General features: G+C 42.3%; 1 protein-coding gene across 3 annotated transcripts in view; it reads left to right on the plus strand.

Annotated features, from left to right (window-relative positions):
* The first annotated feature begins 102 nt into the window (after positions 1–102).
* The window catches only part of LOC119458654 (glutaminyl-peptide cyclotransferase), a 60,645-nt gene continuing 40,148 nt past the window's right edge, over positions 103–20,599 (plus strand). The window contains exons 1-3 of one of the 3 annotated variants that reach the window (XM_037720515.2): positions 103–539; positions 9,364–9,378; positions 17,726–17,875. In XM_037720515.2, coding sequence (XP_037576443.1) covers positions 453–539; positions 9,364–9,378; positions 17,726–17,875 — 252 coding nt within the window. In that variant the 5' untranslated portion in view covers positions 103–452. Of the gene's footprint in view, positions 540–9,347; positions 9,379–17,725; positions 17,876–20,599 lie in introns of all 3 variants that reach the window. The other 2 variants (XM_049671354.1, XM_037720516.2) reach the window with 2 other exon arrangements.

Consider the following 20,599-nt stretch of genomic DNA (forward strand, 5'->3'; position numbering starts at 1 on the left):
TGGGCGCCGCGGGAGCGCCACAACAGAGTGCTGCGCGTAGGCGTTCCCATCTCCTGCTCATCCCCATGATCCCTACCGAGGAAATTCTTTCTTCCTCCGTGATTCCTATCCCACCTGCGCAAAGGTGGTTGCTAAGGAAGTGACGAAATTTGCGTTTTGTTCCCTCGATGCCAGAGACGACGACAAATGCAACAGATTTCGCGTGGGCGCGCGTTGAGCCAGTCGCTCTACGGTGCGAAGCGCAGCTGTTGCGCGTGAATGAGCTTCGGGGCACTGCGGCCTTCATTTACTCCTGTTGATCACCACCACTTCAGCCGAGCCAAGCCAAGCTCGAAACTTCCAAACATCCTGTTTTTCATTTCGGTCATCGGAGGGGTGGCCGAGCAGTTGCAGTTGGGTCGTGTGCGGGTAGGTCTTGGCTCATCCGGCGTAACGCCAACGCGGCTTCTGTAATGCTCATCGCCACGGGTCTGCTGATCGAGTTTTTCTTGGCACTTCTGATCGCACGCACCGAAGCTGTCACTTGGCACGAGCTGAAGGTGAGTATCGAACCTCAGTGCTCGATTATATATCTTCCGGAAAGAATTAAACGCCTGATCCAGGTCACGGTTCGCTGTTCCCATCTTGATCTGAGTTTGAGCTGGTTGGATAAAAATTGTGAATGCACTCCAGTCACGTAACGAGCACGCCGTGTCATCGAGATACGACTGCATCGCCTGCAAAGTGCGGTTGTGTTTACACTGGGTGGCACGCGCAGAAGCGCACGCAACTGCACTTTCGGTTTTGCCCTGCATGATTGCGTCTGCACGCAGTGCCGCGCAACGCTCGGAAAGCGAAATGAAACTCGGAAAGCATTTCTTCCTCAACGCTCGTCTGACATTCGTACGTAAGCTTTCTTGTGATCCTAAAGATGAGAAAAAAAGAAAACTGGATTTCTTGTTATGCGCTAGCTAGACGGGCACGTTAACTTTTTTTTTTTTTTTTCTGTTCACTTAATTTGATTTCCGACGTGCCTGATCGTTAGCCAACACGTTTATTCTATGTTTGAGCAACCATGTGAAGTTTCTTTAGAAGTTTTTCTAGCCGTACATAACCGGTGAGCGCAATACACTTGAAATAGCAGTGTGCCAGCACTTAGTCGTATGAATTTATTTCAGTCTCATGCGGGTGCTTTTCCCGACTTGAAGACGCGTCTTCAGAATTATTTTGGAGTTCTTAAAGAAACCTAATTTAGTAGTAATGGTCACACATTCTGGGGAATCAAATATAGTTACAGAATTTACAGAGACAAATTTATTTGCATTAATCTCGCGCTACACAAATCTGGCACTTCTACTACTGCATTGGCTGATTCACCGTAGGCTTCTTTGTTCCCCCCCCCCCCCCCCCTTTTTTTTTTCGAGCTGTTTCAGGGCAAATCTGCGGCTAACACATCTTTTTTCTTTCAAGTCTATGAGAGACAGTCATTTGAACCCCCCCCCCCCCCCCCCCCCCAATTATTAAAGTTAATTTCCGAGTGCACAGGAAACTAGGCTGTGTCATGTCATGAGCACCAGAAACCTTCTGCCATGTTTGAACAGCAGCGGGAAATGTTATAAGGCAAGCTATAGCTAGGTTACCCGAAGGCTGTAGTATCGGGCACAACTTTATTGCGACTTCAGCAAGGCCACTCGGCCTCCGATGCATGACTGCTTCGATGCTGCACGGTGTGCTTGCAGCTCTTTCTTTTTTTCCTACTTTTTTGGGGATGGGGGACGAATGCAAACACATGTGCAGCTATGATGCCGGATGCAAACGCGATTACGCAATGACCCTGGAAGTGCACACACTTCGCTGCTCAGTATGTCGTGTGTTGAAAGCACGCACCCCTTTCTTAGCAAGCATGCCGGGGCACAGCAGCTGTCGTGACTGCTCTCTGTTGGGAAAGCGTCTGTCATGGCGTGCCCAGCTGCAAGCAGTAGATAAAGGAGCCCTTCACCAACGCGAGGCCGTTGGTCTGTGGTGGGCGCTGAAAGGATATCTGAATGCTGCTTTTTTCTGTGTATGGGGAACACATTTCAGTGACAAGCTGGAGGAACTGTAATCATGCTAAGTCAGTGTAAAGAGTACAACATGCCTGTCATCTTGCTGCAAGTTTCTACCAGTGCTACTAGACTGTCAGCTTCGCTTTATTTTCCTCTTGCATTTCTGCCCTCTTTCTGTCATTTATGTAAAGGTATTTTCACACTACACAACACAGGCTTCACAGCACACATATAATACACATATACACATCAAGAATTATGCCTTAACGGCAAGTCTTTATCGCAATTAAAAAAAAAAGGTATTTTCATTTTTCGTTCAATAAATTAAAATAGGCATTAAACAAAAGCAAGATCACTTTGCTAGATGAAGTTCGAGCCCCCTTTACATTACATTTATGGATATAGCAAGTTGTTTAAACGATGAAATCTTGACAGCAAGACCTGTGTCCACCAAAAAGAATTTCATTGCTGAGATGTGAAAATAAAGGCTAATTGCACCACGCATATAGTTAAATCCTCACACAAACTAAACAGAAATGTTATGATGTATGTACATATGGCATAGGTACACTTGACACCACTTACTTTTGCCTACTGAAGTAAGCTATTCGTCTATGTGAATTCATGAAGTTGCATGTATTCTGTAGCAGTGTTTAGTTATCCACACATGTGAAATATGTGGTGTTGACTTTGCCAATCAACTTAAGCTGGGTAATCTCTTTAAAGAAAGATTTTCGTGGCAGGAAAGGCAGAGATGAATCTTTCTAAATAGTCTCAACTGTTAATATCTCAAATGAAAGTATAGCACCATGATGTGACATCACGCACCTGGCAAGAGTGATATCAGCACAACTACAATGTTTCTTGAATTGCAGAGTTAATGTACATGGACATCACACAGTTTGAATCATACTGCAATAATACAACTATAGAACTAATTACAATTATATTTTATGAATGTATGACAGGTAAACAACACGCATGTGATTAAAAGGTGTATTTTATAGCAAGAAATGATGTTCTATGAAACCAAGGTCTTTGAATGCACAAGCTTGTTCATTCAAGGACCTTGGTTTCAAAGAACAGAACATCTCTTTCTTCTCAGACTTGCATGCAAATTTATATTGCAAGAACTTATAATGCCGAACTATTCTTGCATAACTTTGTTTAATCCAAATGCTGACACTAGGTGGTTGTTACTTTTTTAGTCACCGAACAAAATTCATGTTTAATCGCACCAAGGAATGGTTGCTATATATTTAGCTCTTACACAGTTGTGTAATGCATATTACTGACTGCCTGAAGCATTAAAGTTATAGATGTGTTGAAATGGTTCTCTAATGTAAACACCTCGATTTCTACACTCGTTTTTGACATGTAGGATGCCATTTTACGGTCTATTTTGTCTAATCTTTGTATGTGATAAAGTTTACCTGCTTCATTCAAGTTAAATTTGTGACAGGGACTAACGAAAACATAAAATGTCATTTTATTGCTTGCACGTATTCCTGCTGTCTTGGGCATCACATAATGTTAGGAAAACAAACAATAAAGTATTAATTTTTTGAATTACTACGCGCACATTTCGAAAAATAATCAAGAATTGTCAATGAAAGAAAGATCAACATATAATGTTGAACGTAGTGACAGTAAACATTGTGATGGCAGCTGCATAATAATTGATTAAATGAAGGATCTGACAAGTAAAAAATGTCACCGGCCATGAAAGTTTATAAAAGTAAGTCGTTCCGGCTCCCGCACTAGAGTTCATACGTCTTTCGTGGTCGGTGTCTCTTTTAATTGTTGTCATGTATGTTCCCGGACCAGACTGGTTCCCGTCCAATTCTGATTTCAAACGAAGGATCTATAATCAATAATACAAGCAATTTTTCTGATAAAGCAGTTGAGTTAATGTGTGGCAAGGGAAGTAAAGGGTTATTCTTGACGGAAGCAAAAGGCATAAGCGCATCAAAAAGAGGACACAAGAACACAGACAACACACGTTTGGTGCTTCTTCTTCTTGTCCTGTTTTTGATGCACTACGCCTTTTCCCTCCATTGTGTTATACCAAAAACCTCAACGTGCAGCGTTAATCGTGTTCATTCTAATCAGTGTACCGAGTTGTGCCGAGACTGACTACTGGTAAATTGGCTAGTTTATAAAGTTTGACAAAGGCCACCAGTGGAAGAAAAAACATTACAAAAGAAATATGTGTTAACATTGTGGCTACATACTTATTAAATAATTAATTAATCATTACTAATTACTCTGTTATTAAAAACACAAACATACTGGAGACTTCACCAGACAGCCAGTTAGTTTCATGCGCACAGAAGGCTTCACTTGTTTCTTCTTTTTTTTAATATTTGCTTTGTGTTAGCTGGGATGTCTGGCATGTGGACAACTCATCAATAAATACCCTCTAAAAAGAAAAATACATAATATAACCTTGTAAATTGATTGTCACAGAGCAGTTGTCACACACAGTCCCATTTTTAATGTTAAGTTTTACCCACTGTTTATTTTTAGACACGTCTTTCAAAGCACAAACTGTGTCGCTAAATGAGTCCGTTCTCTTCAGTAACACTTTCAATTCATTCATTTTCCCCCCCAAAATTGTAAATAAGTGGATTCTTCTGAAGCTCCACTTGAGGCGCATTTGCTCTACCACTTCTCATTGCTGCTTTTTTGCTGCATGATTATGCATGAACGGGGTCATGTGACGTTGTGCAGGTACTGGTTAATGCTGTTTGCATAACCATCAGTTCTGTGTGAACACTGTGGCACTCAGTGGACATTGTGAATGTGCAGATGCCAGCTGTCAACAAAAATGCCGCTGCTGTTGACTCTGAAATCTGAGATACCTCTGAGGCAAAGCTGCTCTTAATGTGAAATGGATGGAGCAGAACACAAACCAGAGTGCACTATTGAAAAAGTCTGTGCACCCTTTGGCGCCTTGTCCCACAACAATAATCGTCATCTGTGTTGCCTGCGTTTCCTTTCTTTAACGCTGCGTGCCCTGTACTTCCAGGTCGCATGTGACATAGCATTCTAGAGAGGAAAATAGCGAGCGCGGAATTTTCAAGAAAGGAAATGCAAGCAAAGCAGATGACAAAGGGTGCAAACTTTTTCAAGAGTGCAGGTCTAGCGAACGAGTGTCTGGGCTTTCATACGAAGCTGCATGCTCTGGTGCACCTTAAACGATGGGCGCAAATCTGACTGGAAAAAAACAAAGGCATAGTCTCTCTAACTGATGTGAGTATTATTTCACATTACTCTATGCTAACGTTCTTGGAAAAAGCTTACCTTCAGCCCAACTGCGATTTTGCCATCTCAGTTGTGCCAAGAGCTTGCAGTGCTCTCATAATGCATGTATCGACCCATGTATAAAAATGGTTTCTGTGTTTATGTAATGTATAAAATTGGCTGTATCAGGTGATGCCGTTACGAAAATGACAGCATGGCCTATCAGTGGACCGATTTATAAAACACTGTTTTATAAATGCCTCTAGATGCTATTAAGAGAATAAGGAACACTATATCGCAAGGGAAAATGTGTAGGGCAGTGATAGCCTATGGGGCAGTAAAAGCTTATATATAGGGTGTCCCTTGAGCCAAACTTTAAAGATATGGAAATGCCAAGTAGCTGCTGGACAGAACCAATGTAATTTTGTTTGCCATAGCTGGGAGATAGATACTCAGATTATTTTTTGTATTCTGCCTAATCACATAATTAGCCTTAATTTTTATCAACTTCTCAAATATTATAATTAGATTAGAAGTGTCAATGGTAAGATTATCGAGCAACATGAAAAACTCCCGATACAGCTTTTTGTTGCTCATTACGTGCTACATAAAAGTGTTTTTCCAAGCATGAAAGATAAATTGTCTCGCAACTGGCCGCATGAGGCACTTTGCGTGTATTCACTGGCTTTTTTGCTCGGGAAAACACTTTTATGTAGCATGTAATGAGCAACAGAAAGCTGTATCGGGAGTTTTTCATGTTGCTCTACAATTTTCCCATTGACACTTTGCATCTAATTATGATATTTGAGAAGTTGATTAATTAATGAAGACTAATTATGTATATATAGTGAATATTTAGAACGCGCAATAGACAAGGACACAGTGATCGTGGACACACGAGCGCTTCACTGTGTCCTTGTCTATTGTGTGCGCTAAATATTTCACTATGAATACGTACCAACTTGCTCAACTATCAGCTCTGTTGTACTAATTATGTAATTAGGCTGAACACAAAAAATAATCTGAGTAACTCCGAGCAACGACAAACAACTTTACCTTGGGTCTACCCAGCTACGTGGCATTTGCATATTTTTAAGTTTGGTTCAAGTTACATGGGACACACTCGGTAGAACACTAGTTGCCGCAACTAACAGAGTGCATTATATTATTCGTGAAGTTCTTGCATTGCATATGTAAGTTTAGCAATGATGCTTAGGATGACTAAAAGTTGAGCAAGTTTAGGCTGATAAAGTATTTAACAGGTTGATTATCACAAGAGAACAGGAAAGTCAAAGTTCAATTTTTCTTTTTTTTTTTAATTTCGTGCCAAAACCCCTGTGCTGACACATCAGCGTGACATCATGGATCTCAAATATTTTTTTATTTGGTCCAAATTTGGTGCAATTACTGAAACTTTCCTTGTTCAAACGTTCGCGCCTTTAGAACACAGTGTAGTCAATGCTTATCGTTGGACGATTAACTGGGTCCTAGCAGATGCTGTGAAAATGCATGACATCATGTCAAGCTGGTACGAGAACTTCGAGGCGACACCGTCCTTGCTTTTTGCATCTTTTCCGGGTTGCCAAGTGTCTTCTCGTAGTACGAGTGATGTTTTTAGGTATTGTAAATGTGTAATCTACTAATACAGGTGAAATCATTTCTTTCTTTAGTGTCCCTTAAAGGTTCATAATACTGAAAGGCAGCCATGTAAACACAGGCACAAGTATAACAAAATGGATGGTGTTTGTGTTGCCCTTTTCATTTTACTTGTGTTCGTGTTTGCATGCCTACCTTTCGGTGCCCCGATTAACAGTGATGATTGCATTGGTACAAAAGGGACTTCTGCTTTCCGCAAGGTCTTCTGCAAATTTTTCTGCAATGCAGAAAATTTTTGTTTTCTGGTCGACGTATAGTACATGTGGTACACGCTCACCCTTGTTCGGTGGGCATATATTTATTTTAATTATTTCACTCATCACATTCTATGTGATTGAGCCAGTGTTTCATGCTTTTGTCTGACGTCTGGTTGTGACCATTGACGTTACTGTACTATTGTCAGGCTAGAACGGCTCATGTTGAACATGCAAAAGTGAGCACTGCTCTATGACTGCTGTTGTAGTTCAGCAGTGGAGCAGTCTCCTCAATGCTGGAACCAGATGGTTGGTTCATAAACTTATCGCATAATAAGAGGGTGCAAAGTGGTTAAACCACTTGCTGTCTGGTGAGTGAAATACGAGGAATATCTTTCTAGGCATCCTTCTAGGAAGTGCATTTTTCGTACTGCATGCAGAAATACAATGAAAATGAAAACAAAATAAAGTGGTGACACATTGAGTACTAACGTTACATGATTCAAATTTACTGAAAGGCATTATAAAATTTGGCACACACAAAAAAAACTTTAAGACAAGCGGGTAAAGCCAACAGCCCAGTGACCATCGTTTATGTCACCAAAGGATGTGTGGGGTTGGGAAAGGGTCGGGTGCACATTCCTTGGCGGCGATTGGCTTGGGGCTCTAACTGGTAGCGTTAGCCGACGCAATAAGCACCAATAGTGAGTGGCCTCCGAGACGTCGTGTTGGAAAAAAACAGAAAGTTGCGGCAGGACTCGTAGGAGAAAACTCCAAAGAATAAATAAATGTGCAAAGATGGGCCACTCATCCTCGCAGCTTCAAATACTTTCACGACCATGATTTAGGAATGAGTCTGCTTGCAACAATTCGGCTGTGTATTATGCATGAATTCACAACAGTGCGCTGCAGATGTTCCTATTTAGGAACCATCAAATGGCATGGTGGTGTGGGGGTTGAATCGGCAGCCAGCACCATGAGGAAGTAACCGGCAGCGCCAGTGGAAAACCATTGGCTTGGTGGCAGCCCTAGTTACCATAATTGCCATAGTTGCAGTCTTTGACTTTGGGACCCTCGTCTGTATAGTATCGTCTACATACTCATTGTATTGAATGGTTAATAAACTGAAACTGAAGTGGTAGCGTGAAATAGTGAAATATTTCAAGAGGTTGTGAGCCGCTATGGTGATTATGTCAATTACTAAAAGAGGTCTTAGTTTTGATAGAAAGTTGCTTGTCTTTGGTTTAAAAACAGAAATTACTTTTATACAAATCCTATAATTATGAAAAGGCTAATATGACTGGCACTTTAAGAGTTGAAACTTGTTTAAAAGGAGACTTGTGCATCATCTTTCAACATGCGTAAGCATCTCTGCTTCTCATGGTTGCTTCAGCTATAACAATATATATATATATTTTTTTAGGATGGCTAACTCATTGGTATTTTTTATTTAAAAGTTGTAAAATGGTACAATTTGACATTATTTTTACGACCTACTTTCAGTATCAAAGAAAACTAATTGGCCTTAAAAGTTATTGTGTAATGTTTCTCTCAATTCAGAGAAATTTGTTTGAAAGATAAGGCCACTCTCATTGGCCAGTAGAACAGCTTTTTCTTTCTTTTTTTCTACTGTGTTAGCTGTCGCCTTGAATCGCGAAACCTTTTGAAGCTGCATTTCCTGTGCTGTGGGTTTCTGCATTGGAAGGAATTTTCTATAGCAGTTTATGGTGCAGAAGTCAGCTGCTACAAAACTTTATGGGTTTGGCTCATTTGGTGGCCGTATGTTCGGAAAGGAATAGTGAGATCAGTCATTGACTGGAGAAGGCATTTATTTTATGGCTGTGGCATTCTACTGCTAAGCACTGGTTTGTGTGTTGGATTCCCAGCTGGGGGGCAGCAGCTGCATCTCGGTTGGGTGATAGGCAAGAATGCTTCTGGGTTTAAGAACCCCAAGCAGTCAGACCTATTTTAGAGCCCTTCACTACAGCATCCCTCATAACCAGCTGTGCAGTTCAGGACTTTAAAGTTCACTATTAAATTTTTTATTTATTTGTCTAGGTGCTTGTTTTCCTGATAGACCAAAGACATGGTGCAGCACCTTGTGGAGAGCTCGTGCTGACAGTGTGTTATCTCTTGCTTGGTTTTGGGTTGATGCTGTGCGTGCCTGTCTATGTGCGTGACCCTGTGTCTTTGTCTCTCCCTGTGCCCGTCCCCCCTCCCCCCAACTGGCTGCCCTGGGCAAGCGGAGGCACCTGCAGGTAAAGAGACAAGCGCCACCTGTCATTTGCTGCATGCGCTCTCTCGGCTGGCACCTGCTTGCTATGCAGCTGAAAGAAGTGTACGGCGTGCCGTTACGTTGTGGTGCAGTTGACCTCGGCCATGAATGTCATCGTTCTCTGCCAAAATTAAATTAAATTATGGGGTTTTACGTGCCAAAACCACTATCTGATTATAAGGCACTTCGCAGTGGGGGAATCCGGAAATTTGGACCACCTGGGGTTCTTTAACGTGCACCTAAAACTAAGTACACGGGTGTTTTCGCATTTCGCCCCCATCGAAATTCGGCCGCCGTGGCCGGGATTCGATCCCCCGACCTCGTGCTCGGCAGCCCAACACCGTAGCCACCGAGCAACCGCGGCGGGTATCGTTTTCTGTTAAAAGTGACTGGCAATGCCCAGGGGAAAGGTTGGGACTGGTACCAAATTTTCACAGCATGCAAGGCATCAACCCAGAAAGTGGACATGCATAACAGGGCTGTGTCTGCGCTTCCTGCGTTCGTCTCCCGAGTGCTGTGAAATTTTTGTAGCATGCATTATCAACTAGCAGAGTGCTGTACAATGCAGTCCACTGTTAGAGGGAACAGTCTAATTGCTTAGCACTCTGGCTGTAACTATAGGCCAAAGATGTGTCAGTGTGCTTGCACAGGTGTCTGTAAAGGGGCTAGCAACACCAACCACAAGTCATTTGCTGTACGGCCAGGTGATCTTGCACTTACCAGAGGGAACAATCCAAACCTGCTCTGTATTCACGTGTTCCTTTAACGATGGGCCGCACTGTACTTTGGGCACAAGAACCTTGGGAAGAAAAGGCGGCGGGAAAAAAAAAAAAGGTATCGCAAGAAATTGCAAGTGCAGCACTAATAACTGAACATATTTGACGAGTTGCCACATTTAGTCTAGCAAAAAAATAAAAAATTGATTCTTACAGAATTTTCGAAGTTGTTTGTAAAGCTAGTCCATAAATCGCAAAGCAAATAGCCATTATCTATGACATCTTTTAAACAGGATTCAGATTGAATCTGATCTGCTTCAGCCTCATTGGCTTTCCTAACTGCTAGCCCTTTTGGCAACATAATCTTGCATATAGGAGCCATGGGAGAGACCGGAATATCTGATCACCCTGTGATCACCAAGCTTCTCCACCATCACAACAAGTTAGCAGCATCCATAAAATTTTGGATGGACTCTTGCTCATACATGCAACAGCCTCATATTATACCCATGGCCAAAATCGATTCATAATTTCTTCCTGTTTGCTGTAAAACATGCCATCACAGCTAGCCATCTTGATTTGTGCAGCTTGTTACACGGTACAGGAGTAACTTGATGTTAGGGGGCTCACTTCCCATGATGTGGACCCAACTTGAATTTCGGCTGGGGCAAGATTTACAGCCTGCGGCTGATGATGTTGCGGCCACGGACTGCATTATGAGTGCAGAACTAGTCATTGAGAGCTGTATTATCGAGAAAACACAATTAAGTGTTCAGGTAATCTCTCCTTTGCAGAAGCACAATTGAGAAAACAGTAACGAAATGCTTGGCATGTCTTACCATAGATTACAAATGTTTCATACATCTCTTAGCACTTCTTTGAATGCCCTTTTTGCAAAGGATATTGATTATGAATGGAGCACCTCAGCACATGGTATTTCATGGTTTTTTGTGTAATATTTAGTAGAGTGACACATCACATATGTTCAGTTTCTAGTCAATGTTAAAAGCACAGCTTGCAAGAGCAGGAGACTCTGTACAAGGTTTGATGCTGTCGTGCTTAATGTGGCCGTGTACTCCTCATAGTCTTGTCTGCCTATGTTGTCTAATTTCAAGGTTCTTAACTAATTAAGCATAGCTTGCACCTTCATGGGTACATGCAGTCAAGATAACGAAAGGATAAGTGGTGCATCCAACTTTGAATTGGAATTTGATATGCTCTGATAACTGATATGCTGCAAATAAATGGAGGGAGGTAAACCTGAACGGCACTTGTAATGTGTAAAGCTGCTACTTTTAAAAGGTGTTCTGAATAATAAACTTTTAATTTATAGTCAGTGTGCAGTCCAATTATTCTAATGTATTTCTTCGTCTTTGCTTGCTCCAATTAATTTTTAAGTAAATCACTAACATAAAAAAATATAATGTAATATTGCCACATAGAATGATTCATACGATGTTTTTTTTTACAGATGTGAATGAACCTTTTTTTAAAAATTGTTATAGCAGAGCACTAAGTTTTATATGACAATGTCATGCCACTAGTGACTAAAACTGTGGTGTCACCTCTTACTGAACGCAGCATTACTAGAAGCAATTTCGATTTTTGAGACCAAAAATGTGCTAATTGTTTGAGCAAGACACACCAGCATACAATCTGGTTTCTGCAAGCCTAGAAGCTGTCTCCAGCAGAAATTCACTGGCAGTTGTAAAAAGTGTAACAACCAGTCATTGTGAGTGACGGTTGTGATGGTCAGGCGATGGTGCAGGCAGTTTGCAGCAATCAGGCCAGTGCAAAATGCACAATGAAGAATTTGCCAGCTGTCGCTTAGTAAGGTGGAACTGACTGAAAGTGTGTCACAAGCAGTTAAAAAAGAAGCTTGATGATTTCAGAACTTCCTCCTCCCAGTTTCCAAATATGAGCCACTTCCTGCTGCACGAGTTCACGATTTCTGGTGGGGCAACATTTTGTCAGTGATGCTGTGGTTCAGGCAAAGGTGACATCCTGGTGCCTGTCGCTAGTGGCATTCTAGCATGGGAATGGCTTAGTTCTGTTCTGTGACATATTCATAGAGGATGGTTCACACTGGGAAGTACAAGCTATGTATCACTTTAACTGACAATATAAACATTCTTTTTATGTTTTAGCCTTATTTGAAAAATTATTTGGAACTTACTTCCTGGATGCCCTACATACAATGTTTCGTTATTATGCTGCTTAATCTGTGTGCAGTGATAGGCAAACTGAAGTATTGTTGCATCATGAAAAATCTGATTCCATGCCGATATTAGCCCGTAATGAGCATATGCTGATAAAAAAAAATGATAATGTCAAATATAAAAAAGGTATTTCCACGTTGGAGGTGACTTTGCTAGGGCAAAGTTTGACTACTACGTTTACATTTTTACATAAGGAAATGGTTTTTCTTTTTGTGGTTGTGCGCAGTAAGTTTGGAAAAGGTAGCAAAATGCAAGTTAGGCTGACACTGATGTAACTCTGAGAGCAGGGGAAACAGGCTGCATGAGGATATGGATGAGCAGTTTCACCAAGCCTCTTATGTGGCATCCACTCTATAAACTATTGTGAGCAAGCACCACCCTGCAAGCCAAACTTGACTGAAAGTAGCACAAGTGCCGTGTCTGGCTAAGCATCGGCAGGCACAATCTTGAAATGGATAACATTGTGGATTCGTGCATGTTTACTGGAGCTACATTCTGAGATCATGCCCGACTGGTTACGGCAATGCAGGCGAGACATGAGTACAAAAGAAGATGGAGACATTGAATGATCAGCAGTTGGTTAAACAAGGGATGTCTCTGGGAGCGAAGTTTCGACCTGTTGAAGACGAGCCCCCCTGTTGAAACATCGGCTCCATTAATCTCTGAATATTTTGAGCCCACATTGTCTAGCAGTTGTGTCGCTCTGGAATATTCTAGGACATTTGAGGCACAACTGCGCCTGCATAACTGATTCTTTGCTTTAGGCATTCTAAACTTTGGACATAACGGTATTCTGGGCATGGAACGCTGAAGAAATGTGTCCTCTGTATGTACGTCACAATAGTTTCTTGGTTATATGGTTTCAAGAGCCTATCTTTTAGCTCATGGTACTTTGTAATAAGAATACTTTGTTGATGCCACGGCATATCAGGTGCAGGAGGAGCACAAGGGACAGTGTCTGGTTGCCCTAGGGACTTGTATTTGGGAACGAGGAATGATTTAGTGACTACTTGACAATCTAAATGCCTCGTAATGATAATGAACTTGAATGGTGCAGCCACGGTCACCACTAGAATGCCCCAGAAAATTCGTGTTATGGCCACTAAAGAAAAAGTAACCTGTGTATTTTTTTTTACGTCACTTGCATTTAAAATGTTTCTAAACAACCCTTGTGCCCTTGGCAATGAAGATTGGCTTACAACATAAAATTTAATGCATTGCACACCAATAGATGTTCTAACTGATGTGGCCAATTGGTATCACAAGGCTTATTTCAAAGTGATAGAATGAGCAAGCACTGTCAACCAGAAATACATGTGTGGAGGTCATGAAAATTGAATAATTGAATGTAAAATGTATTAAACGAAAGTTGGGAGTAATTAAGCACGGAAATTCTGCTTGCGGTGGTCATCTAATTAAAGTATTATTTTTGGAACCTGGTTTGGCATCCATGTTCAGTTTCCCTCCAAACAAACCACCGTTGTGCCTCATGATTTCTGAATGAATAGTGCGCAGTGGCTTAGTGTAAAATGTTTAGTTTGTTCTTTAAGACGTTTAAACTTGAGTCTTGCAAAGTAATTTTGGAAATGCTTTTTACTGATATGACTGCTGAGAATGAGAAAGTTGGACTTTGCAATCCTGCTGCTGAGATTTCATCACCTATGCTTGGCGGCCGTGTTTTGCTTTGCTTACTATATGAGTCGAATAAAACTTGTCACTGGGCTAGTTGGTTGATAATGCTTAGGAAGAAAACAATGCGCAAAGCAGACAAAGGTGAGAGGGCCAAGACACGGTCTACGCAAGTCCATGTTTCTGCCCACTCGCCTTTGTCTGTTTTGCACATTATCTACTTCCTAAGCATTACTATACGAGACCTGGGCATCCCTTCTGCATTTGAAAGTGGGAAACACCATATTGATGTGTGGTGCACATCACATTGATGTGGGCATTCATGTGAGCACATAGAAAGTGACACATAAATGAGACCACCGATTGGTAGACGGAAATGTCTCCCTAGACATTTCAGTTTCACTCAGTAGCAACAAAATCCCATTGTACTAATACAAAATTCGAGAAAGGGTCATTTCCGTGTTTGCATGCGTAAGAGTTTCTCCCTGGATTCACAATATGGTACTGGTATGAGCTATTGTAGTGCTTCAGTGTTTTCCTTCAGTGCTCACTATAGATCAACAACTGACCAAGTCCTTGAAAACTAGACGTACAACCAGTGCATTCTGCCAGCACTGACTTATGTGGCTCAAACCTGCAGTTTAGAAAACAAGTTCAGAAGAACCTGATAACAGCGCAACAACGAGCAGTGTAATGAAAATTGATAGGCGTAATGTTGAGAGACAGGAATATGGCAGTGTGGATTAGAGAGCAAACGTCGGCGGCTGGTATTTTGGTTGAGATTCAGAGGAGGGAGAGAAGGTGAGCTGAGACGGTCATGGGGGTAATGCGTATGAATGAAAACTTCAGGGTTGTTAAAAGGCGCCACTAGGTTAGGGCGCTCTCAGTCCAGGGCTCTGCCGGTGAACTTCTCGGGGCACTTCCATGGACTCGGCCCACCAGGTGACATTGGTCATGCTGTGTCCTAGCAAGAATGAGCCAGTCCGGTGTAGCTGAGTTGCAGCACGTAGAGCAGGTAACTTGTAGCAAAGTAGTCTATCGGAGTAATGCAACGGCTGCCAAGGGAAAGTAAATGTGAGCTGCCTTCCAATACTGGCTGTAAACGGCTATACAGGTAGCTAAGTGGACAACAGCCGTTGCCTATCCTGATGACTAGTTTCCATTCTAATGGAGACGGCAGCAGTGATAGCTTTGCGAAGACAGCATCGAAGTCAAAAACTATGTAACTATGTAGACAAAGGGCTGGCTGAGCAGAAGTCTTGAAAACTCTACGGGAAGGTCGTCTGCTCACAGGTATAAAGTAGTCATGCCTTCTTAAGCACCTAATGTAAATTGCATTGGGTTTTTCATAGGTTCACACACGCAAAGCGTTAAAATACAGCAATAATATGGGCTTTTCTTAGCATTGTCTTGTCGACGCGAGGTGGCGCCACATTACAAAGCAGTCTGAGACGCTTCCAGATGCATCCCATTATACTTAGCTGTCTTCTCTTAGCCGACAATGTAGACCATCGCCGATGCTGCCAGAATATTTTATGGAGTGATGAATGAGGAAGTTTGCAGTCACAGAATGAAGTCAACTGACGCAAGACAAGAGTAACGGGCGATTACTGGAATTCATTCTTCGGTGAACCTACAAGTAGGCTGCTGCTGCTGATCATGATGGCAGATTAGTTAGTGGCTGTTATGGCATTTATTGAATTTGGTTTGAATTTGAATGTGTTGAATTTGTTTAAAATGTGATATGCATGTGTTAGTTTGTTTTAAAGGGACATTAAAAATAAATACTGGATCACTTTGGGATGCCATACCATTCTCTCAAGACTTTGCATTTCTTTGGCAGCATAAGCATGGTTAATATCGGAGCAGATTGAGGTCCAAGTTCCCTCATTGGATTTTGTGCCCAGACTGCAGCGTGGATAATATGGATGGTGGTTGTCAAGGCAGTGGTCATCATTGGAAAATGGATAACATGGAAGTGACATTGCTGTTTTTACTGCATTTTCTGTTATTGGCTGATTTTGTGCAGGAAACACTTTATGGGCATTAAAAACTTCGTACAGGGGGTAAATGATCTGACACTTGACAACAACGACACAAAGATGATGTCATCATTGCTGCTGCACAGTGTTCTGTGTGATGTTCATGGCCACTTCTGATCCAAAGGAAAAAAAAGAAAAAAACTTTTCGCATTGACACAATAGAGATGTATGTTTCACAGTATACTCTGCTTAAACAACTTGAAGGGACAGAAAAATATTTTCTGTTTATCCGAAGTTTTTTATTATGTGAAGGACATAAAAATCACAAAGAATCGTTTTAATCCCTAGTTTTTTGATATTGCTGTGCTGAAAAAAAAATAAATAAAACGAGGCTTTACTTCACTCAGCGTCTAATATTGCAGCTTAGTTTGTGCAAGGCTGTGTTCATGCGCAAAATAATTCCCGATAATTCTGCACAGTCCTTGCAATCAAACTAGTGCTGCAGACTTTCAAGTGCATCTCTTGCAGCCTGGTTCAAAACAATACTGCGCACTGGAATAATAATATCTGTCTTCATCAAAAGATCTTTGCCACAAACTTGGCAGATTTCAGTTGCCTCCTCGGACCAGGTAACAAACGCATTATCTGAGGTTAGCTGCTCCATATGCTCTCTACCTCCTCGGGGATCATTAATTGTCTAGCGAAGTCCTCACGATGGAAGCACCGTGACAATTTTGACAGCTTTAATATGCATTAGCTTTCCCACAAACTGTCCAATGGATTAAATTTTGTGCATTATTTATAGTATTTATTTATTCACAGTATCGTCTTAGGAACTCATTTGGCAACATATTGGGACTTGCTGACCTTTTAGTGTCTAGTTTTAGCAGCAAAGTCAAAATACTCTCTTCGGAAATAATTATACAGTTGTCATTATTTTGTTTGTCATACATAATAGAAAGAGGAAGATTCATTGCGTTTCGGTTAAATGCTGAGCTAAAGTAGTTATTAAATTCTTGAGCAACCAAGGCGGAATCATTACATGTGGCTCCATTTACAGTAAGACTGCTTATGATTGATTTAGAGCTTGACAAATATCTCCAAAACTTCTGGGGTGAGTTTTTCATATATTCTGTCAATGTTCAAGATAAAAAGTGTTTTTAGGTGCTTATAATTTCGTTCAAACACTTGTACTAAGGTTGGCAATCACCTCAGGATTTCTTGGGATTTTCCGCCTGGCACGGCGTAGTCGCCGTTTCAAGTGGATAATATTGCAAGTTATGCAGGGATTGGATTTCTGTAAGCACTTCCATTTTGTTGGCACAAAAAGTGATAAGCATTCTTTTACGACTGCCGTGAAATAGTTCCATAGCGTGTCTACATTGTTTGTATCAGGCATGGCATCAAATGTCTGTAGATGCATGCATCGAATGTCTGTAGAATCATGTCTGTAGCTTGACCGAATAGGGTTTTTTCTGGATTGATTCTACTCTATGTTGGTATGTCTTGCTTCTCAGTACAAGGTCATAGGTGTGAATCCTGGCTGTGGAGGCTGTATCCTGATGGAGGTGGAATGAAAAAATGCACATGCACTGAACTTTGGGTGCTAATTAAAAAAAAAAAAAAAACAGGTGTCTAAAAATGGCAACTTTGCCTTAATGAAAGTTGCCTAGCGAAGGGCCAACAATGGCCCTTTGCTATGGCAACTTTCATAAGTCACTGTGTTGTTCTATAGGGTGTAAGACCCAATCACTCAGTTGATCAATCAATCTATCATGTTGCAGTGGGTGCGTGACTTGCGGCCTTTGGTTCAAGATCAGCTGCTGTATGCGGGTGAGCTCCCTTTGGGGGAGCAGGAGACCTTCCACGATGTGCTGCGCAACATTCTCGTGCCCCGCACTGTTGGCAGCCAGGGCCACCACAAAGTGCGACAGGTATGCAGGCAAGACCAGGTCACTGTGTTAGTTGCGTTTGATTACTTTTTGTTGCTGGGGGCTTCAGGGCATCTCTCTAGAGTGTAATAGCAGTGTGCAACAGGAGTTGCTTGCTTGGAACAGCTTTAGCATTTTCATTGAGAAGGACAGGGCACATATGTATTGCTGGATTCGTTATCAGCCAACTTCACAACTTTCAGGACACTTAATATGTGCTTTAGTTTCGTCAGGTGGGGAACTTTCTACGTGTCTTAAATCTGTGCAAGTACAATAACCAGGATGATCTTGTGTGGCCGTTCTTTGAGTCATGGGAGTGGTTTCTTCCTCATAACTGGCATCTATTGTCCAATTAAATTTACTTCAAGACAAATGCCACACTATGCCTGCAGACGTCCTAGCTTCGCTTATAGTAAGATCAGGTTCTTCCTCCCTCAAAAGGGTTTGGGTACTTAGGCGTCAGACGTGGTCTATGCAAGTGAAGAGTACTGCTGCTAAGGTCAGCGGCAATAAGTTTGCCGAAGGCTTCGGACTGTGGAAGCAGACACAGATGGTGCTTGAAGACAATTTGTATTTACAAGGACTTTTTACAAGACTTTACAACAGAAATGCAAGGTGGAACTGGAACACCTATAGAGCGACCCTATATCGGCAGAGGCGACAGCGCATAGCACCTCAAGTTTAGTCCAGAACACTTGGTCAAGGAAGTGGGGCCACGTTTTCTATCCTCGGTGTCTGGCCCCAAGCATTTACAGTCCAATCATCGCTGGTTTTGAGGATTGACCACCAGCACACCAATCGCCAAACCTGTACGAGGATCGTTGTGCGAGTGGTCCACCGGCTATTTGAGCATTGAGCCTCGTCTGCGCCCACTTTCCTTCACCACAGTTCAAGGTGTTCACTCCTCTCCCTAAATATAGCATATGAAAAACGCAACAGTGGAGAGGGCCACAAATGCATAGTAGTCATATGATCTGCAAAAAGGCGTGCAAACACAGCGTAAAGCAACAGAGCCCAACACAGTTGGCGTCATAAAATACTAAGAAGCAGGAAGCACCTGCAAACTGATACGGCAGGATGAAAGACATGCTGTGTCACCCCATCCCAAGCTTGTACACGCGCACGACCTTCGGAACATCCGGTAGTGCAGTAATTGCGGGCCATATGTCACCAAAAGCTGTCACCACGGCACCTTGTGCTCGCGTACCGATTGCCCTCTGAATGACGTGTAAACACTCCCTGGAGGTCCAGATATGCTCGGCACCGAACGTGTCAGCTCTTCTTAGTTTCAAAATGCATTCTCTAAATGGTCAAGGCAGCCACGGTGGGCGCAGGAAACAATGGCTAAAGTATACAGGCTTTCTGTGCTGATGTCTGAGACACCTTGCCCGCCCGCGTTTGGAGCCAGTGGCAGACCCAAACCTCGTAGCTTTCGCCATCAAAACGACCGTACAAAACATGTACAGTGCTCACGGATTGAAACGCGACAGGCAAATTTTGCGTAGAACACTCTTTCTGTGCAATTACTCGAGAGTACCATGCCTTGTTGCTTCGAATCTGGTCACGAAAGGTGATGCGGACTCTGATCTAAGCGTACGAGTCGAGATTTCGCCGATGTCACGCAAACTACCGACGGTGGAAACAAAAGCATGCGCACTGGTTAGGCCTAAATTGTCAAGTTTCAATCCGTGAGCACTGTACGTGGCGTGGTGCCAATTGTCACACGTCTTGGGCCTTTTCGTGCCGCCACGTGCTCCCCACACATGCACAAAGCAAGCTGGTTCGCAGGTCTGTCTGGTTACCAGCAATCGCGTCCTGCCCGCTTAACCTTCATGAAAGTACACCGCCAAAAGAGCTTTGAAACAGTGTGTTGTGGATGACTAAGATCATAAATGACCCGAGTCATCCATTCATCCAAATCTAACGTTACTTCTGGTGTGCTGCAAGGAAGCATCCTTGGGCCTCTGTTGTTTTTAATTTATATAAATGATCTGCCTAAGCACATATCGTCTTGCATACGAATATTCGCCGATGATTACATAATCTACCGCCAAATAACCAACAGTGATGATCATATAGCACTCCAACGAGACCTAGATATCGTGAACCAGTGGTGTAACACATGGCTCATGACACTAAACGTGTCAAAGTGTAAAACAATGTCTTTCACCCGTAAACCTGTTAATTTGCAGTTTATCTACCACATTAACAATAGTATTATATCCCCGACTGCACAATATAATTATCTTGTTGTGCACCTTACACCTAACCTAACATGGTCTTGCGCAGTGTTCCAACTGCCTTGTGGAAACTGGCTTGTGTAACATTCTTGCGACCCCAGCTTGAGTACCCGTCTCCCATTTGTTCACCTCATCAGAAATACCTAATTGACGCATTGGAAATAATTCAGAATAGAGCAAATTGTTTCATTACTCATAATTACAGCTTAGATCAAAGCCGAAATATCATTGCAGTCGTTGAGTACTCGCCGTGATATTGCATTGCTGTCATTCCATAAATTCATTCACTCTGACGGATTATCCCTACCATGCTTGAAACACGTCTTCACATCGTGCAGATTACACAATAATTTCAGCTATGCCCGCGTATATGGCGTGGAGCAAGCATTTAACTTTCCACCACTGCCTCGCGCTATCCTTCTCTGGAACAGCCTTCCAGATAGCATTGCGTCGCTCACAAGTCATGACGCTTTTTGCTGTAAATTGA

This window comes from Dermacentor silvarum, chromosome 7, assembly GCF_013339745.2.
Source record: "Dermacentor silvarum isolate Dsil-2018 chromosome 7, BIME_Dsil_1.4, whole genome shotgun sequence".
Classification (NCBI taxonomy): Eukaryota; Metazoa; Arthropoda; class Arachnida; order Ixodida; family Ixodidae; genus Dermacentor; species Dermacentor silvarum.